The following is a 22,079-nucleotide window of genomic DNA, read 5'->3' as shown; positions in this document are numbered from 1 at the left end:
CTCACCCAAAACTAAGCACAAAAATTTTAGTGCCTGGAATCAAATGTTCAAGATTTGTCTGTTAATGGGGTTTTAAAGAAAGCACTTTAAGAATCTAAACCAGCTTTTATCATTAGCATGTTTATCCATGTATAGAAAAAATGATGCTTATAATAACTTTTTCTGTACAGAGAAATCACTGGGGGCCTTAAAAAAAAAAAAAGACGTAAAATGCCCCTTTATTTAGTGGTTGATCAAGGGTCAACTGTATATTATAAATATACATAAAACACAGATATAATACATATATAGATATAGATAATATATTTAAATAGATGTATAAGTGTACAATAAACACCTATAGATTAGAGAGAGAGAGAGAGAGGAAGAGAGAGATAGATAGAAGGAAGGACAGACTAATAAATCATCTTATTCCTATTACTGCTTATTCACACACTACAGCTTTTTCAGTATATAGCATATATAGTTTGAGTATATGGTACATGTAGTTTTCATATGGCCTTGGTCAAAATAATCCACTAGATTTGTTTTATGTGTATGTATACACACACACATACACACATATAGATATGTATGTTTCAAACGTAGATAGTTTGAAATAAATTCTATAAAACCAACTTCGAATTAAAATGGCTAAAGTACTGTAGTCACATAAGCAAATAGAAAGAAAGCAACATAGTATAAATATATATGGCATAATACATAGCTAATAAAGCTAATTTATTTAGATAAATTTTAAAATATATACATAAAACATGCCGTAATTTTAATTTTAAAAAAAAATAAATATCTTTTAAATGAGTGGAACAATCAGTGTTTTCCTGAAATCTGTGGGCATAGTGCTGGTCCTTTCATATTACCTAAATTTAATCTTTACAATGCCTTAAAATATGGAAATAATCCCATTTTAAAGTTGAGAAATTTGAGGCCCCAAATGGTCAAATAACTTATGTGTTCCAAAATGGCAGGGGCAATAACCATGCCTCAGATGTGACAGACACGCAATAAATTTTCAATGGAGAAATGATGGTGGCTCCAAGTTGGGCAAGTAAATAAACTGGTTTTTCTAACTTCAAAATCAGAAAGCTTAAGAATTTCAAAATATCAAATTCAATATCCTTCAAAAGATAAAATGTCAAAATTAACCCCTTCAAATACTTGAGTCCCTACTAAAATGCCAGAGTCTGCCAATCATATCATCTTACATCTATGTACAAAGTATATCATCACCTTTTATTGGCTTGCTTTATTTAAAGGTGTAATGTATATAACTACATAAAACATTAATGAAATGAAAGAGTAACTACAAATTAGGGTGTTTACACGATGCAAGAGAAGCAGTTGAGTAGATAAACATATAATTGAATTTATTTCTAACAAACAGGATTGGATCTAAGAAAATTTGTAAAACCAAGTTTTTTTTGTTGTGTTTTTTTTTTTTTTAACTTCTAAAGTTTCCACTATGGATGGTGCATTGACCAGAACCCTCAAAGTACCTTAGTACTGACTCCCATATCACTATGCCATGCCGCCCTCCTTCTTGTTTCTGTTCAATGAACGTAGTCACATTTCTAATGTACTAGGAGTCATACCTAGATTTGGGTCCCGAGTCTGTCATTAAATTGCTGTGTGACATTTGGCAGGTACCTTCCCTGACTGAGTTTCAACTTCTCTAAATGCAGAATTAGGAGGTTTAATTAAAACAATGTTTCCCAAACTTACCTGATTTTTAAGAATAAAGTGAATCAGTAATTAGTGTCCCTCATTAAGGAAATAGATTCCTGAGCCTGACCCTGGATAACTTGGGGGGGTGGGAGAGGGGATAAATTACAACAAGGCAAATGTTACTGATTTTTATGCAGTCGGTATATTACCTTGACATTAAGCAACACATATCCTCCCAAATTGATCAGTTACTAAATGTTTTCAAATCCGAAAAAGCAACCTAAATATCATTCCTAAAGAATACACTGCAAAGGCTTACCTGGCACCTATTTCAGCCTTCTGCGACTTTAAAATTTACTTCCTTCTCATATTCTGGATGGTTAATCTCAAGTAAACCATCTCAAAGTAAAAAAAAAAAAAATCTCAAGTAAAAGTAATTCCTATACTAGAGAATTCCTCACAAATGAATATACAAGTACATAAAAAATGTCCAACATCTATACGCTTTACAATGATGACAACTATTAAACTAAACCACCAAACCGTTTTCATTAGAAAGTACCTTTCATTTAAAACACATGCTTCCAACATAAAAGAATAAACAAAAGAGTCTTACCTAATCGTAATTCTCCAAAATTGCCACATCCAATTTTTTTTCCAACTCTAAAGTTAGGTCCAACCATTAAAACTCCAGAGGATGAAGACCCAGTCCCTCGAGTGTTGTGTCCCGACCGACCACTAGGTCGTGCCATTCTATCATCTAACTTGTCTTTGTCTTTCTTTTTATTATCCATATCAAGTTTGCGGTACTCCACTTTGAATTCTTTAATCAAGACAAGCACACTGAAATAGGGTATTGTGAGAATAGGTACATCACTAGGTAACTGTACCAGCCGGATAACGTTAACATTCAAATTGCAGTAGGTAGTCAATTAACTGGTGCGTGTTCATCCCATTCGTAAAATTTTTCTCAGCTGTCTTTTCAGCAAAACATGTCTTCAAAATTATCTTTTCAATGATGTGCGTTGATATTGATAGAGAGCTGGAATATGAAGAAAAGAAAATGAGTCAACTTAGAAAATTTAAAAAATGTGTTTGTAAAGTTAATAATAACGTAACAAAAGTTCACGGAATGGATTATTGCTATTTTTTGCTGCCCACGGAAAGTCAAACCACAGCAGGCTCTTAAATTAACCATTAGATTTTATTCCTGTACTTTAATACAGATAGATCACAAAAACAACACACACAAAAACCGGGGATTCAGTCACTTCTTAAAAATTAAAAAGAAATAAAAATGTATTGAATGCTTCATAAGCCAATATACATTCGCTAACCCAGAACTTCCAACTTAAAAAAAAATTCAATTAAAAAAAAAAATCCTCAAAAATCCCAGTAGGTCAATAAGATTTTCAATTTAAAAGCAGAAAAAGAAAATACTTTGCAAATTAGTAAACGGTCTTAATAAAAAAAAAAATCTTCCACATGTTTATACACAAAATAATTGTCAGTCTTTTCGAATATACATTTGATCTTCATTTATCCAAATATTTATTATCCACTAACTATATATGGGAATGGTGCTCAGAAATGATAATACAAAGAACATTCTTGCTACCCATCAAGGAAAACAATTAATTCTTATATAACATGTGTACTAGGCATTAAAAATTTAATGTAATTTCACAAGGTTAAGAAATGTTGCCAGGCATCAACCTTATGAGGTGAAAAGGGTAGGTTTTAAATTTCCTAATACACAGATGAAAACACTAAAGCTCAAAATGTTTTTTCAAAGCTTTTAGGAGTACGTCCCAGTCATCTTCTCTAGGAATTTCACCTATCAAATACAACTTAATTCAGTGGTAAATCTGCAAGCTACATAATCTTTCTATTTTTGTTTGAACAATTTGAGTGAATCCCTATTCTTTGCAATTAAAGAGCTTTGACTTCAAAAGATAGTCACTAATAAAGAAACTCGGATCAACATCAAGGACTTCTCATTCCTATTTCTGAAACCCTTTGATTGTATAATGCAATCATAACAAGGGTTGAAACAAATAGTATTTTCTGATTAATTTTCAGCAACCCCCCAAAAAATGCAATTAGTCTTAACATTCCATCTACTTATAAAGTTTTTATTATATTTACCATACTCTCATTTTGCAGATGCAACTGTAAGCATCTATTTCGTATATGTAAAACTGAATGAGTTTCACATATATTGTTTAACCTGTTTCTTGCCATGATAGACTACTTGGATACTGAACTCCCCTTCCTGCTGTAAATAACTATAAAACTGTACAAAACATCTGAAGTACCTGTTTTCAGGCATCGGATAATAGGCAGGACAGACTGTGATCTTTGAGAAAAGAGAAACACCTGAGCTGGGTCTCATCTTTATCCAAGCTCTCTGGCTTCAGGCAACTTCCTGACTACAGCACAGGAAGGAGTTCAGGCAGTACATACACAGTGATCACAGATTAGAGTTTGGGGCTATGGAAGTAAGTAGAATTTGCAGGACATGGCGCCAAAGGTGAGGCAGTTCTGCAGTATTAGGGATCGGAGATGGCAAGGCAGAAGGCGAGGCTACATGGCGCGCCTCGTGGGTGAGATTCTGAAATGCCTAGCAGACAACAGCTACTAATAGGATTAAATGAAGAATGGAGATACTAAAGGCTGCACAGTGCTGGGAGACCTTCAAGTTCCTATCTAGTCATGGTGGAGGAAGCTCATTAACATTCCAGGAATTCCGTGGAGACACCATAAAGACCAAGTCTTAAGAGTAAGGACCATAACCTCGAGTAAGGACTACTCTATACTGGCCCAACTAAAGCCTAAAAGCAAGCCTAGAAAGGATTAAGAATAGCTCCAATTGAGTGCATTTCAGAACAAATATACTTAAAAAGACAAAAAACCCAGAATCTCTACAGTGTTGAATTCATAATATCCAGTATGCAGTTAAAAATTACCAGACATGCAAATAACCACTAAATGTACCTATAGCCAGGAAACAAAGCTGTCAAAGGAAACAGATTCCACCATGACCCTGATACTGAAATTAGGAGACAGGATTTTAAAACTATTAAATAGTTGCTAAAGTCATACTAGATTGAAGAAAGAGAATGGGGCAGAAAAAAATATTTGAATAATGGTTGAAAATTTCCCAAATTCAGTGAAAAACATTAACCTACAAATTGAAGAAACTCTGAAATCCCATAAGGAATAAATACTAAGAAATCTAAACCTATATACTCGTACATGGTCAAAGTGCTAAAACCCAAAAATAAAGGAAAAACATCTTGTAAGCAGACAGAGAAAAACTACATGGCATATACGGGAACTTCTAACTTCTTACTGAAACAACCAACACCCAAAAGAAAATGGGAGGGTATTTTCAAAGCAATGAAAGGAGTTAAAAAAACATTCAGCCCAGAATTCTACATCCAGTAAAGTTATTCTTTAAAACTGAAAGTGAAAGAAAGTCATTTTCAGATGAAGGAAAGCATACCTGCACAACAAAAAATACTTTTTAAATAGTCCATCACGCTGAATTATCTTACAAAAGACCAGATAGAAATGTGAAACAAGAACAAATGAAGAGCACTGAAAATCAGAAATGCATGAGTATTCATGTCCTTAAAAGATAAATTACTGTTTAAAGCACAAATAATTTCTTAGTGTCATTTGTAACATGTAGAAGTAAAATATATGACAACACAAAAGGCGGACTGGGGTAGTAAATGGAATTATACTATTTTAAGATTCTTATATTTGTGAAGAATAATGTGGTTCAATATTAATTCTAAGTAGCCAATGGCAAATTGAGTGCATATTGTAATTCCTAGACCAAACACTAAAAATTAAATTAATTGCACTAGTAATAAGCTAAAAAGCTAAAGCTTGAAATAAACATTTGATTCAAACAAAAGAAGTGAAACAAGATAGATTAGACAAAAAGAAAATAAACAGCAAGATGGTAGATTTAAAAACACATAATGAAAATGGACCATATTCTCCCCATAAAAGGCAAAAATCGTCACACTATACAATAAACCATGATCCAACTATATGCTATCTATAACAACTTTAAATACAAAGACACAAATAGATTAAAAGGAAATACAGAAAAAGATATACTATGCAAACAACAGTACAAGAAACCTGGGGAGGCTATATTATCAAAGTAATTGTCAAAACTAAGGAATTTCTCCAAAGATATAGAGGTCCATTTAATAATGACAAAACTATCAATTTAACAGAAAGATCTAAAAATAATATGTATGAGCAAAATGAAGCAAAAACTAAAATAATAAAAGGAAAAAAGACAATGATAATTGAAAATGTTAACACTGTTCTTTAAGTAATTGATAGAGTAGAAGACAAAAATATCAGTAATAATCCTGATACAGTAGATCTAAATAATACCATCAACTACCCCAAAACTAATCTACCTTTATAAAACATAACATCCAAAAACTGCAGAATAAGATTTCCTTTCAATGCTCACCAGGAAAGATCATATACTGTACCATAATTTAAGTCTCAAATAACTGAAATATTAGAGTATAATCTCTGATCAAACAGAATTAAGTAATCAGTTAACTATATAATATTTGGAAAATCCTCAAATATTTGAAAAGTAAAGACACTTTTAAATAATTCATGAGTTTAGAAATAAATTACACAGGAAATAAGAACAAAATTCTAACAGAATAATAATGAACTATGTAACATATTAAGTTTGGTAGGTTACAACTAAAGCAATGCTTAGAAGGAAATTAGAAGCCTAAAATGCCTGTATTACAAAAGAAGTTGTTTAATTAATGATCTAGGTTTTGTCTTTTACAAATAGAAAAGAACAAATTATACATAACTTGAGGAAGTACTTTATTAAAGCTATTGTTAATATTCCATGGATTTATATGAAAATACAGTCTTAATAGGTGAAAACATAGGAATTCTCAGCAGATAAATGGGAAAATATCAAGCAAAAAAAAAATGGAGAACCTAGAATAAAAAAATCATATCTGAAAAGAAAAACGTCACTGGATATACTTAAAAGTAAACTAGATAAAGCAGAAGAAACTGTCAATTAACCTGAAAGGAGATCCAAAGAAATTATCCAAGGAGCAAAATCAATAAAACAGAAAATAATCAACAGAGAAAATAAATCCAAAAGTTGATTCTTTGAAACGGGTCAATAAAATTGGTAACTCCTAGCAAAAAAGATCCAAGAATAAAAAGAGAAAATACACAAACAGCCAATAACAAGAATGCAAGAGGGGATATCACTAAAAATCTTACAAATATTAAAAGGATAAAGAACTATTATGAGCAACTCCATGCCAATAAATTTGATAACTTAGATGAAATGGACAAATTCCTTGCAAAATTCAACACACAAATACAAAATGAAACAGAAACATCAACAGCACTGTATCTATTAAAGAAAAGTAATTTCCTTAAAAAACTGTCCCCAGAATTAAATATTTAAAGAAAAAAATAATACTGCTCTTACAAAAACTCTTTCATAAACACAGATTGAATAGAGACTACTTGACAATTTACTTCGTAAGGCTAGAACAACCTTGATATAAAAGCATGTCAAAAACACTTGAAGCAAAGAAAATTAGACCAGTATTTCTCATGAGCATATACAAAAATTCTTCACAAAATATAAGCAAACATATAAAAAGTTTAATAATCAGAGGGTTTTATACTAGAAATGTAAATTTTAATATTTGAAGTCAATTCACCATATTAACCAAAAACAAAAATATCTCAACAGACAAGAAAATGCACTTGACAAAATTCAACCCTTTAACCATTAAAAATCTCTCAGTAATCCAGGAAGAGAATGGAATTTCTTCAACCCAATAAAAGGAATCTACAAAAAAAAAAAACACCTACAGCTAATATCATACTTAATGGTGAAATATTGAAGTTTTCTCCACCCAGATGGAAAAAACACAAAATGTTTAGGCTCCAATCTTCTATTCAACATTATACAGAAGAACCAGCCTATGTAATAAGGCAGGAAATAAAAGATACAAAAGGCATGAAAATTGAAGAGGAAATGCAAAAGTATTGTTATTGTTTGATATCATGATTGTGTGTACAGAAAATCCAATGTGGTTATGTCATCAAGATGGCAACAAAGGTTGTTCCCAACTTCAGTCCCCCTCACAAAAAAACCAACCATCAACTGTCTATAGACAAGACACCATTGAAAAAACAATTCCAGAACCCAGGGGTGAGGCCAAAGCACCGGGTACCCAGAGACCAAGAAGGACCACAGTAGAAGGGTACGAGGAGTGGCTACACTGACTGCATCATCATTCTCCCAGGCCTGCACAGTACCCCAACTAGAGGGCTCCCCTGGGCCTACTGTTTTGCCAGAGGGAAAAAGAAAGTCCAAGGTGGACATCAAGCATTGCAGGACGCTTCCCAGGAGGCCCACTCAGGTCTCACTTCACAGGGATACTGAGGGAGTCTGTGGCAATCATGAAGAAATAGAAAATCTTAACAGACTAATCAAAAGTAAGGAGACTGAATCAGGAATCAAAAACTCCCAACAAAGAAAAGCTCAGGCAAGAAGTAAGAACGACTAGAACTCTCATGCAATGCTGGCGGGAATATAAAATAGTATGACTTTGGGGAAAAGTTTGACAGTTAGAAATTATACGTATCCTATGACCTATCAATACTAATCGGAGGTATTTACCCAAGAGATACGAAAATGTGTTCACATAAAGACTTGTATACCAGTATTTAGAGCAGCCTTATTTATAATAGCCAAAAACTGGAAACAACCCAAATGCCTATTAACAGGAGAATAAAGAAACAAACTGGTATATTCATATAATGGACTATTACTCAACAATAAAAAGGAAAGAACTGCTGATACATGCCACAATATGGGTGAATCTCTCAGATATTAGATTGAGCGAAAAGAAGTCAGGCACAAATGAGTACATATTTTATGATTCTAGTTATATGAACTTTGGTATGATACAAAAATAAGCTGTGGTGATAGAAATTAGTTGTTGCCTAGGGCGATGGGAAGTTTGACTGTAAAGTAGTATGAGGGAACTTTCTGGGAGAAGGAAATGCTCTATATCTTGACTGGGAAAGGATTACACAAGTGTATACATTTGCATAAACTCATCAATCTACACTTAAAAACTATGCATTGAGTTTTATGTAAATAACACTTCAAAGCGTGAATTTTAGAAATAACATACACCCAAAAAAAAATTAATGCTGTATCTCAAAGGGCATTTTTTTCCTACTATAATAAAACTTATCTGAAAACACTGTTTTAAAACAGTTAATGAATATCAGAATTCCAGAAGCTTTTTTACAAGTAAAGTGCCCTTCTTTACTTTTTCTATTTAGAAGGAAGCAATTTTCCTTTTGCAATTTTTCATGTTATTTTTCAATGTTTAATCAGATAACCAAAATGCATTCTACCTGTAATAAAAATTCAAATAAAACAAAGTGAAACTACCCCTTGGTTATGGGATGTCCATAACCCTCGTCCTTCACCCCACGTGCCCTACTCAGAGGTCACCATGAGTTTCACTTTGGTCAGTCTGCTGCAGACCATTTTTGTAACACCTGGCCATGCATATACTTAGGGAAAGCAACTCCTGTAGCTTTGCTCATCTGTTTTACAGATGGTCCATGTGAAGCCTCTGAAGAACCAAAAGTGCTCCACAACAAAACAGCATGTGAAAGCCTATCATACACAGAAGGACTTTTGCTCTTGCCCTGTCATACCCTTCCACCCCCACATAGATCCACCCAGAAGAGCAAGGGCCAACATAAGAGAGAGTCAAGACACAGCCCAAATTCCTTCCCTACTACAAGTTTCAGAGTCAAGGGTCGGGCTTGAAACTGGGAGGTGAGGAGACAGAGGAAGTAATGAATTCATTTAAAATTGAATCTCAAAAAATGGAACAGGTATTTTTAATACCTAAAAACAAATCCATTGCCACAACTGAACTTATTCTTTAAAATAAGTGACAAGAAATTAATAGACACTGACTAGGATATCATCTGAGTGCAGAAGGGAGACTAATCAAAGTACATGCAGGTGCCCCTTGCACACCACGGAGGCAGTGTTGGGGCCAAACATCCACGTAGAACTACGAGTCAGCCCTACACACATGCGGATTCCCAACTGCCGGTTTACCCTTGAACACCCTTGAACAACGTGGGTTTGGACTGCAGGGAAATTGAACTGCAAGTGTCAATTGAAGAAAATGCAGGTATACGTTCTAACCCACACTGTTCAGGGGTCCACTGTATTGCTCAGTGAGAAAAGAAGTTGTTTCCTATTTTACTCCATCTAGTTCACCACATTCTGGAAACTGTTTATTAACTTGTAGTAATAGATTTTTAGTTTTTTAAATATTAACAAATTAGATTTTTTAATAAAATATTTTCTTATTAAGAATCTCAAATAGGGCTACTACTTTCCTTATCATAGCACCTATCAAACGGTATTAGAATCGCCTCCAAGTCTGTCTACAGCTGTGGTCAGCAAACTCCAGCTGCAGGCTGATTCCAGACTGCGCCCATTGTATACAGGCTGCAAACTATGACTTGACGTTCTTTTATAATTGAAGAAAAAAAATAAATAATATTTTGCAACACATGAACATTATACGAAATTCAAATTTTAATGTTCATAAATAAATTTTTATAAGAATGAAGCCATGCTAATTTATGTATTGTTATGGCGGCTTTGTGCTACAGGAGAGGCGCTGCATAGTTGAGAGACCGTATGTGGCACTCTTACCATGTCACACTGCTCTCAGTACCCCCCAAACTGCAGTGACTATCATACCTTCAAGGTACAACCAAGTCTGAATTACGTGTTTCAAATTAGATGGCAAAGCGTCGTGGCTGTTATACAATGACACTAAAGAATACAATACACTTGGACACGACCAAAAGTATTAGTTTTCTATTGCTGTGTAACAAATTATCAAAAACAGCAGCTTATAGAAATACACATTTATTAGTTTCTGTAGATCAAAGGTTGGGGCATGGCTCAGCTGAGTCATTTGCCTGGGGTTTCACAGGCTTCATTCAAGCTGTCAGCTAGGCTGTATTCACATCTGGAGGCTAAAATGGGAAAGAATCCTCTTCCAAGCTCGTTCAGACTCTGGGCAGAATTCATATCCTTGCAGAGAATAACTGAGGGGCCCCGCTTTTTGCTGGCTGTCAGATGGACACCACACGCAGGTCCTAAAGAGAACCTGCAGGTCCTAGAAGCTCCCGACAGTTCCTTGCTACACGGGCTTCTCTAACATGGCCACTTCCTTCTTCCAGCCCCAAGAAGAATCTATCTCCAATCTTCTAAGTCTCAAGCAGGTAACATAACCTTCTCTCATACCTAAGCTCCAATACATCCGTTCTCCCAGGTCTTAGGATCTTCACTCTCTGCTTCCAGCCCTCTTTCATGCTTCCTGCCTGCCTGTATACTAGAAAGAACGTAGGATCAGAAAGAAAAACGTCTTGGAATCCCAATAGTAGTGAAGTAATGGTCAAGACTTAATCTAAGCTTATTTAATAATTGTAAAATAGGAGGATTGGACGGGGAGGTTTCTAAGGATATTCTTAAATTATGTACAGGACTGTAACTCCTGTCACGTCGGATGACAAGGCCTCTCAGTAAATGGAACTGTGATCTCTGAACCACGCATACGGCTCGGCACCTAGGACATCAATAGATACGGTAGGTTGATAACTGAGTTCTTTCCATCTCGAAACATTTCGAGGTTTCAGTCACATGATTCCCGTGTGGAGCCCTCCCAGTTACGTACCACCAGCCCCCCTAACATCAGCTGCTTCCGTCACCTGGAGAACATCACTGAACCTCACATATGCCAACCAGTGTGCTACAAGTATCCCCAAGAATTTCCTGGATGAGATTCCTTGTCAGCCTTTCTAGCTGAATACAGCCTATTCCTTGCTATTTCCTTGTCTGAATTAATCTTCTAATGCCGTGTGTTTCTGTCTTCTGTACTGATTCATCCTAATACTAAAGAAAAATCAGTTCTGAAACCCGCCGATGTTCTTTTAGCTATAGGTGATACCAGGAGCGCTGGAGTCACAAACCCAAATGCCCACATATGTGAGGCAGGTAACAGAAATGAGGGACTCGAGTTAAGTGTAAAACAATGAGTCTTGGGGGCTATGGCAAACTAGAAAGCAAATACCCCATTTAAAGGGGCAGCTACTACTACTCAGCTGTAAACAATTGCTGCCATTCAGGGATTACAGATGTTCTAATTTTTTAAGAAAGTCCAGAAACCTGGATTTTTATGTAAATCTCTCCAGTTGCCATTTGCCGAGCACTTATTATGCTAAGTACTTTAACTAGATTAACTTATTAATTCACTGTTTACAATTGTTAAGGTACTATTACAATCCCTATTTTTACCATTAAGGAAACAAAAATTTAGAGAAATCACACCACTTGACCAGCATCATAAAGTTAGTAAGTGGTACAGAGAGAATATGATTACAAAGAGTTGGATCCTGAGCTCATATTCTTATCCACTTTATCTCTCGTGTTCTTGCTAACTCTGTGACGCCCCAAAGTCCGGACTGTGCCTTTCTAGCTGAATCTGCAATGTAGGGCAGCTCCCTCTTGCAGCGTATACTGTACGTATGTGACTCCTCAGTGCTGCCACATCCGAATTTAAACCAACTTGGGGTGGGGGTGGGGAGACCCACCAGTCAACAAGCCCCAGTAATGTATACAGGGCTCAAAGACACATATAAACAAACAGACTACACACACACACACACACACACACGCACGTTATATATATCCACATATATGTATATATATAAAGAGCAGAAAATACAAATCTACAAAATTGCAATATATTTTCTTACTATGACAGACTCTTCTGTGGTGATATTAAACTGTTTTAAGTTAACAACTGTAACTTTGTATATCCATATCAATAAAGAGACTTAGAGACAGAAATTTTAACAAACCTTTGGAAGATAAGAAGAAAAGAAGCATATATTGACAGAGGAAAAGATGAAGGAAGCTAATGCCCAAAAGAAGTGCTAGAGAAGACCACAGCTGAGTAAGGCACTGACCTGCCAGACAGAAGTCTAAAAAGGCTTCCTAACGGAAATCAGGTAAAATAGCAGGCAGGAGTGAAAATGGGGGAGTGAGATAACTGTTACTATTGTTACTATCCCCCATATAAAACAAAACAAAAACAAATCTCTAAGGAAACCAAAGGAAGTTACACAGAGAACTAGAGGTGGGAGGCACCAGGGAAGGACATGCGTTAGCATCACAGAATAAAACCTGTCCCCACCTGGCATTCTGAAGAACTCCTTGCCTGAAGACTCCTTCCCTGGGTGCTCAACATATGAATCAGTTAGTTACTAAGCCCCCCGTCCATGTACACAGGGCTCCAAGAGATTGATAAAGAAAAAGACAGCAAAGAAAACCCAAATGATTTACTCAGAAATATTATCCTAATCCATCATTCACAAATATGAACTGACAATCAAGAATCATTAGATTTGTGAAGAATGCGAATAATACCAAAGAAAAGCAACACACACACACACACACACACAGAACAAGTAAAAAAAGAAAAATCTGGGGAAAGCAAATCATTCAAAAATCAGGAGAACATAAAAACAAGAGAAAATAAAAACAATTAGATCCTCAGAGGCTTTTGAGAGGAACGATAATATATACATAGCATAAGAAAACAATGCTACATTAAATAGGATAACCCAAGACAAATTGGGGCGACAATCCTAACATGTAAAACAAAAATACAAAGAAATAAAAAATAAAGGAAAAGAGACAAGAAAGCAGCCATCCAATACCTCCAACTTCCACTAATAATAGAAATTTATAGGGAGAACAGAGAAAATTTAGAAAAAGAAATTTCCGAAGAAAAACTCCTTGAGCTACAGAAAAAACGGTCACACAGAGTGCAAACCAAGAAAAGTAACACTAACATACTGCTTGGTTCTACTACAAGTCCTAACAGTGTAAGCATGGTTCATTGATTTTCAGCATTTAAGATCAATCTTACCCAAAAAAAATGCAAGGTAAATATTACAGGAGATAAAATAAATTTTTCCAACTTTGACAGTGTTACAATAGCACTACGACTGACACTCAGCTGCTAAGGGAGGGTATAAGGGCTGCAAGGAAGGATAGTGATAACAATATCTGCACCTTAGAGTCAAGAGATAATGTAAAATTTGGTAGGAAAAAAAAAAACCACATGTAGAGACATTATTTAAAGTACCAAAGTAAGCAATAGATGAAGTAAGCATAACTATTCAAACACTGAAAGACAGAAGGGGAAGTGGGAGTATGTGAGCTAAAATCTCATCACTCAGGTAGAGAATTAAAGCAATCCATCTGCAAAGACAATTGTACTTCTTCCTTTCCAATTTGAATGCCTTTTCCTTCTTTTTCTTGACTAATTGAACTGGCGAGGACTCTCAGTACTACGCTGAGTAGAAGTTTTGAGAGTAGGCATCCTTGTCTTTTTCCTAATCTTAGAGGAAAAGCTTTAGCCTTTTCGCCATTGAGTGTGATGTTAGCTGTGGGCTTGTCATATGTGGACTTGATTATGTTGAGGTACATGCTTTCTATGCTTAATCTGTTGCGAGTTTTATCATGAAAGGATGTTGATTTTTGTCAAATGCTTTTTCTGGACCTATTAAGATAATCATATAAGTTTTATTCTTCATTCTGTTAATGCGGTGTACCACACTGATTGATTTATTTTTGTATGTTGAACCATCCTTGCAACCCAGGGATAAATTCCACTTGATCACGGTGCATGATACTTTAAATATTCTCCCAAATTCAGTTTGTTAGTATTCTGTTGAGGATTTTTGCATCTATACTCTTCAGGGATACTGGTCTGTAATATTATGTTCTTGTAGTGCCTTTATCTGGCTTTGGTACCAGGGTAATGCTGGCCTCGTGAAATGAGTTTGTGAGTGTTCCCTCCGCTTCAATTTTTTGAAAGAGTTTAAGAAGGACTGGTGTTAATTCTTCTTTAAATGTTTGATAGAATTCACCAATAAAGCCATCTGATCCTGGGCTTTTCTCTGTTTGGAGATATTACTAATTCAATCTCAGTAGTTACAGGTCTATTCAGATTTTCTATTTCTTCCTGATGCAGTCTTGGTAGACTGTATGTTTCTAGGACTTTATTTCTTCCAAATCATTTTATTTGTTAGCTATAACTACTAATAGTAGTCTCTTATGATCCTTTGTATTTCTGTAGTATCAGTTGTAATTATCTCCCTTTCATTTCTGACTTTGAGTCTTCCATTTTTCTTAATCTAGCTAAGAATTTGTCAATTTTATCTTTTAAAAACAGTTTTTAGTTTCATTAATCTTTAATATTGTTTTTCTAGTATCTACTTCATTTATTTCTGCTCTGATCTTTGTTATTTCCTTCCTTTTGCTTAATTTGAGCTCAGTTTGTTCTTTTTCTTATTCCTCGAGGTATAAAGTTAGGTTTGTTTGAGATCTTAATTTTTCTTAATGTAAGCATTTATCACTATAACTTTCCCTCTTAGAGCTGCTTTTGCTGCATTCCAGAAGTTTTGGTATGATGTGTTTGCAAAGACTCTACCAAAAAAAACTATTAGATACAATAAACAAATTCAATAAAGTTACAAGATACAAAATGAACACATAAAAATTAGTTGCATTTCTATACACTGATAGTGGAGAAAATAAAATGTAATAAACACTGCTAGAAGAGTCACTTAGAATCAAAAGGCTATTAAGGAAGTGAGACCTATGCACATCTTGTGGCCTCAGTTCTCAGACTGCTATTAAGTTGCTAAACCTGTTGCTAAAGTCAGCTCAAAGCCCAGCCATAAACATCCTGGAAGGACAACTGCTACATGGACACATACAGACTTTACTTCCTTCCTTGTAGTTTCCGCCTCCCTCATCTGCCTATTGGAACTAACCAAACCCTGTTAAATAGAGCGAGCATTCCTTCATTACATAAAAGGATTCATTTTCTGGTTTTTGCCTTTAAAAACCTGCTTCTCTTTGTTTTCTCCAGAGCGCAGTTTGAGTTGCTACCTGAATCTGCATCTCTGGGATTGCCATCTATTGGCTCAAATAAATGCTTTTTATTCTTTATTGTAGCCTAAAACTTTTTTTTGGTTGACATTACTAATAATTAATTATCTGAAAGAGTAATTATAAAAGAAATACCATGTACAATAGTATCAAATAGAATAAAATAGGAATAAATTTAGTCAAGAAGGTGAAAGACCTGTACAATGAAAACTATAAGATTATAATGAAAGAAACTGAAGAAGGCACAAACATATCCCGTGTTCTTGGATTGGAAGAATATTGTTAAAATGTCTATAGTACCCACAGTGATCTACAGATTCAATGGAATCCTTATCAAAATTCCAATGGCTTTTTTCACAGAAATAGAAAAAAAAAATCCTAAAATTTGTATAGAACCACAAAGTATCCCAAACAGCTAAAGCAATCTTAAGAAAGAACATAGCTGGAGGCATCATACTTCCTGACTTCTATCTATATTACATAACTATAGTAATCAAAACAGTATGTTATTGCCATAAAAACAAACACAGATCAATGGAACAGAATAGAGATCCCAGAAATGAATCCACACATATGTAGTAAACTAATGGAGAACTAAGAACACACAATAGAGAAAGGACTGTCGCTTCAATACAGTGTGGGGAAAACGAGGTATCAACATGTAAAAGAATGGAACTGGACCCTTATCCTTCATCACACAAAAATTAACACACAGTGGGATTAAAGATATAAATGTAACACCTGAAACTATAACTCCTAAGAAAAACATAAGGAAAAAGTCTTCTTGACATTGGTCTTGGCAATGATTTTTTGGATATGAAACCGTAAGTATAGACAACAAAAGTAAAAACAAGTAGGACTTCTGTACTAAAATGAAACCATCAACAAAATTAAAAGGCAAACTACTGAATGTAAGAAAATATTTACAAACCTTGTATCTGATAAGGGGTTAACATCTAAAATATATAAGCAACTCATATAACTCAATAGCAAAACAAATAATACTGGTTTAAAAATAGTCAAAGGACCTGACTTTTCCAAAGACGCGTAAGAATTAACAGAAATGCTAACAAGTATAGGAAAAGGTGCTCAATGAACATCACCAGTCATCAGGTTAACGCAGGTAAAAACCACAATGAAGTACCACTTTATACCTCTTAGGATGGCTATTATTAAAAAGACAAGATGTAACATGTTGGCAAGCATATGGAGGAAAGGGAACCCTGTGTACTCTTGGTGGGAATGTAAATTGGTACAGCCGCTATGGAAAACAGTATAGATGTTCCTCAAAAAATTAAAAATAGAACCACCATGATCCAACTATCCCAGTTCTGGGCATATATCCAAAGGAAATAGAAAAAGTATCTCATAGAGATGTCTGCACTCCCATGTTCATTGCAGCATTATTCACAATAGCCAAGATATGGAAACAACCTAAGTGCTGACAGATGAAGAAAACATGGCACAGTCAATGTAATATTATTCAGCCATAAAAAAGGAAGTCCTGGGCCAGCCTGGTGGCTCAGGTGGTTGGAGCGCCGTGCTCCTAACGCCGAGGTCGCCAGTCGATTCCCACGTGGGCCAGTGAGCTGCGCCCTCTACAGCTAAGATCGTGAACAACGGATCTCCCTGGAGCTGGGCTGCCGTGAGCAGCCCGGGGTCGGCGTGAGCTGCTGTGGGCTACCGCGGGCTGCTGTGAGCTGCTGTGGGCTGCCGGAGTGGCCGGTGGCCAGCGTGAGAGTGGGCGGCGAGAGCTGCTGTGAGCTGCTATGAGATGGCGACCGACTGCCTCAGCCAGGGGGAGCACAAGACTCATAATATACCAGCATGGGCCACAGAGCTGTGTCCTACACAACTAGGCTGAGAAACTACGGCTTCAACTGGAGTGGGGGCGAGGGAGGCGGAAGGAGGAAAAAGAAAAAGGAAGTCCTATCATTGCCACAACATGAATGAGCCTAGAGGGCATAACGCTAAGTGAAATAAACAAGACAAAAACAAACATTGTATGGCATTATTTATTTGTGGAATCTAAACCAAAAAAAGTCAAACTCATACAAATGAAGAGTAGAAGGGTGATTGCCAAAGGCTGGGAGAAGTGGGGAGATGCTGGCCAACGGACACAAACTTTCAGTTCTAAGACAGGATCTAATGTACGGCATGGTGACTATACTGCATACTGTATTGTATGCTTGAAATTTGGTCAGAGAGTAGATGTTAAACTGTTCTCACCATTAAAAAAAGTAATTCTGTGAGGTGATTGATGTGTCAATAAACTTGACTGTGGTGATCATTTCACAATGTACGTATATCAACATCAGACTGTACACTTTAAAGGTATACAATTTTGTCAATTATGCCTCAATAAAACTGAGAAAAAATTAAAATTAGTTAAAACATAATGCCAAATGTGACATGGAATCACAGATAAAAGTATATGTACATTACTTTAAATTATGAAAGTAGCCAATGAAGCATTAATACTGTAATAATTAAAAGTGATTTTAAACATCTTCAGGCTCAGAGAAAGTTTAGATATGGAGTTTGGAAGAGAAGAAGGAATTTAGAACTAAATATGGGAGAGTTTATAATCTATTAACTTAAATATTAAAGTTTATAAAAACTTAATCAAGTCCTTTTTAGCTTCAGAGTACTCCTTCCCGAAAAATACCAAAATTATCCATCCTTTAAACATAAAATTTTCTTCTGTCTAGGATCGTGATTAAATAATCCTGAAGAAATGTTCTTTTCTCTTTTTATGACCTGATAACAGGCTTTAAATTTTTTTTCAATAAAAAAATAAAGTGGTTTTTAATCTATTGAAATTCAAAAACTGGAGATATGAGGCAAGAGACTATTACTTATACATATTTCTGCATTATTGCAATATTTTGCTATATATAGGCACTAATTTAATAAAAATATTTATTCTACTATAAACCAGTAATCTTCATCTTAAAATAAACAACTAAAAAACACTGTGAAACCTTGATAAGGATATTTAAAATGATTGAGTAGTATAGTAAGTATTAAGTGCCTCTACAAATCACAGTTTTTGTTTTGGTTTGTTTTGCTTTGCCTTGAACAAAAACAGAAAATAGAGTCCACCAATATTGGAGACAATGTGAAACTCTGAACCTGAAATCCATGGACCTCCCTCCTGTGCATTTTCTTAAGAGAAAATCCACAGCTGTCAACAAATTGTCAAAACACTATCTGACCCTAAAAATGTTAAGAACCACTGAAAAGCATATTGTTATTTTCTCACTGAATTACTTTATAAATGCATACTTAGAAACAATCTATCCTAAGAACTAAATGGCATCTATACTTTATTTAACAGCCAACTTTGTTAAAGAAAAGTATTTAGGTCAGTTTACAACACGCACTACAAAAGGACTGAGAGAAGTTTGAAGTAAGGAAATCAGAATGGAAGGAAAATAATGTTACAAATAAAACTATGTAATACTACAGTACAAAATGGATAACATGCAGTTCAGTACACACTGAACAAATGTATTTTTCTGCTTTCTAGTAGTCAAGCAAACACAGAAATATGAGGAGGTAAAAGATTCAGTGCTCATTAAAATTACAGCAGTCACTGAAAAACCCACAAACAATCCTAGTGTTGTATTATAACTACAGACACAGTCAACTGTAATAACTACAAATTCCTCTCAGAAGTTTTAAATTCAAAAATTACAAGGAAGAGAATGGAAAAAATATAGCTTGAAAACTTAAAACTTAGGCATCCATAGAAATAAAAACTATTGAGAGAAGAAAGCTTCATAGAAATATGCCTGGCTTGTAATTTCTTATGACACAATTAAAATAATGATTTACATTTGAATTTTTATAAGAGGTATTACCCATTCACTGCAACCTGAAACCTTCTCCAACCATAAAGAATGGATATACATTTAGTTAAGGTGCAGAAAGCTACATGAATGTGCATAGATGGTAACATTTATAAATTATGTTTGATTCTGTAATTATTCTCAGCATACTGACTTAGTGAAGTGTATGTTAAAAAGACTGAATTTATCAAAAGGGTGCAGTTTTAAACTATCCTCAAGAATAGATGAACAAATACGAATAATCAATTGCTTTGCTTTCATAAACAATTAAAATTTTGATGTAGTAACATCCCCTAATAAAGATAAAAATGAGCTGCTAAATACAAAAGAACATTAGCCATGATCTGATTATATGAGTAGAAATCTAGGCCGCTCGCATACTTCTAATTTGATGATCACTGATGAACCTTCAAAATAGAAAACAGAAAATCAGATTCTCTGATCTGCATGGCCCAACGATTTAGGATATTACAGAGCCAACTGACCTCCTTTGGGTTGCAACTAGATAAAACAGTGTAAGCAGTCTGAGAACGTATCAGTATAGTATGTTTTAGCCCTTAAAACACCACCCAGAGCTAGCTAGCTAAAACTTTCAAGTAAACATTAAGCAGCAGTTCTAAACTTTTTTTTAAATTTTAAAAATTAATTTTTTAAAAATTAATACTTTCCTTAGCTTCTAAAATGTTGTTGCAATAAATATAGAATTGTTCCATGTACCTGTAACATTAAGTATTAAAAGTTTCTATAGGTATCTTTTCATATTCAGCATGTTATTCAATGTTCTTTGCAAAGGCAAAATTACCAGGAATAGACATTTTAAAATTAATTGTCTTCACATGCCAAGTACTTGTCACAGCGTTGATTTCTCACTGTTTTGTTATCTTAAATGACAAATTATATGAAATGACCCATTCAGTGTTTCAAATGCCTTATTCAGTCTCTATAAAAATTACATTCCAGTACATGTCCCCAGCGTTCTCCGAAACTTAAAATGAGTAAGGGTATTTGTGATGTGAAACTAGCTGTTACATCACATGCTCCTATTAGCAGCAAGTGGCCCAGTTACTGGTTTCTGGCATGAGCTCAACAATAGTTGTCTAAGAAAAGACTAAACACTTATTTTTAAAAGCTAAATCATTAACTGTAATGTCAAAATTGGAAATCAATTTCTCTAATTACACACTACAGAAACTTATTTTGTCTCAGAAATATTTAGTAACTATCAAATATTTTGTACAACACTACACTTCTGAAACCTGATTTGAGTGATGTCCCTTGTATATTCCTATTAAGAACTGGGATACTCTAATCTTTAAAAATTACCAACAGTTCTATTAAAGCAGTGTTCTCCAAACTATGGATCATGACCCATTAGGGGTCGTTAAACCACTTTAACTGGTCTCAAGTAGCAGGGTTTTTTTTAATGAAATAGTATCATATAGAAAAGAAAATGGAATGCACATATGTAATAAGTGCATTCTATTTAATGAGATTTTGTTTGGGTTCATTATATCAATGTATATGTATCACTGGGTCACAAAGTAAAATACATTTCTGTATGTTCTGGTAAATTTATTTCTATGAGTTGTGGTTAAAAAAACATTTCTACATTTGAAAGTTACTGTACAATATATAATAGCATAGGAGTATCAAAATATATCATAATCAGTAATAAATCAATTTTAAATGAGAAATTTTATTAAAATCTAAAGTTTCCTAATATACAAAAATAATACTGAAAGTCTAACTAAATAAATGTCCTAAGTATCCAGTTCTGATTGTTGTCCAGTAATTAGGATTTGATTTCATAGGTCCTCAAAATATCTTCTGTGCCTCTTCTTTTCAATTTCACAGGTGAATTTATATTCCCATTGACAATACCCCATATCAAAACTAATGAGTCTCAATAGTTGAAAGAAGAAGAAATGTTTAATTTGAAAATGTCCAGCCCCCTAACCATTTACTATAACCAAAAAAGCATAGATCACCCTCATCTCCAGCCCCTTTAAACATGATGGAAATCAAAAATCAAGCAGAGGTCACATTAAATTTATATTATTGAACTATTCACCGTATCTATCTCTATAAGCAGGTCATCTCACTATAAATACCAACTTCATTACAAACCCCAACCACAGGAATGATATTAAACTCCAGGCCGTAAAGGAAAGTTATGTTCCATTTGGGGCCACTTACTTTCCATTCAACAAATATTTATTAAGTATTTACCCTGTATCAGGCACAGTCCAAGGCACTGGGAATATAGCAATAAACTCGCCACAAAAAAGGTCTCACCAAGCCTCTGAATGACTATCTACTTCCATGATTCCCAATTTTCTGTGTAGATTTTTTTATATCAATAAAAAGACATCCTTCTGACCTCAACAAAACCAAAAACAGTTGATTCACAGTAGTAACATTCTATAAATTGT

General features: G+C 34.7%; 1 protein-coding gene across 11 annotated transcripts in view; it reads right to left on the bottom strand.

Annotated features, from left to right (window-relative positions):
• CSNK1G3 (casein kinase 1 gamma 3) overlaps positions 1-22,079 on the bottom strand; it is a 103,887-nt gene that overhangs the window by 65,066 nt on the left and 16,742 nt on the right. For all 11 annotated transcript variants that reach the window (XM_033110600.1, XM_033110601.1, XM_033110599.1 and 8 more), the window contains one exon: positions 2,282-2,707. In XM_033110600.1, coding sequence (XP_032966491.1) covers positions 2,282-2,459 — 178 coding nt within the window. In that variant the 5' untranslated portion in view covers positions 2,460-2,707. The remainder of the gene's footprint in view (positions 1-2,281; positions 2,708-22,079) is intronic.

Source organism: Rhinolophus ferrumequinum, chromosome 7 (genome assembly GCF_004115265.2).
Source record: "Rhinolophus ferrumequinum isolate MPI-CBG mRhiFer1 chromosome 7, mRhiFer1_v1.p, whole genome shotgun sequence".
NCBI classification, from domain to species: domain Eukaryota; kingdom Metazoa; phylum Chordata; class Mammalia; order Chiroptera; family Rhinolophidae; genus Rhinolophus; species Rhinolophus ferrumequinum.
The sequence above is the reverse complement of the archived record's forward strand: the minus strand, read 5'-3'. Positions and strand labels throughout refer to the sequence as shown.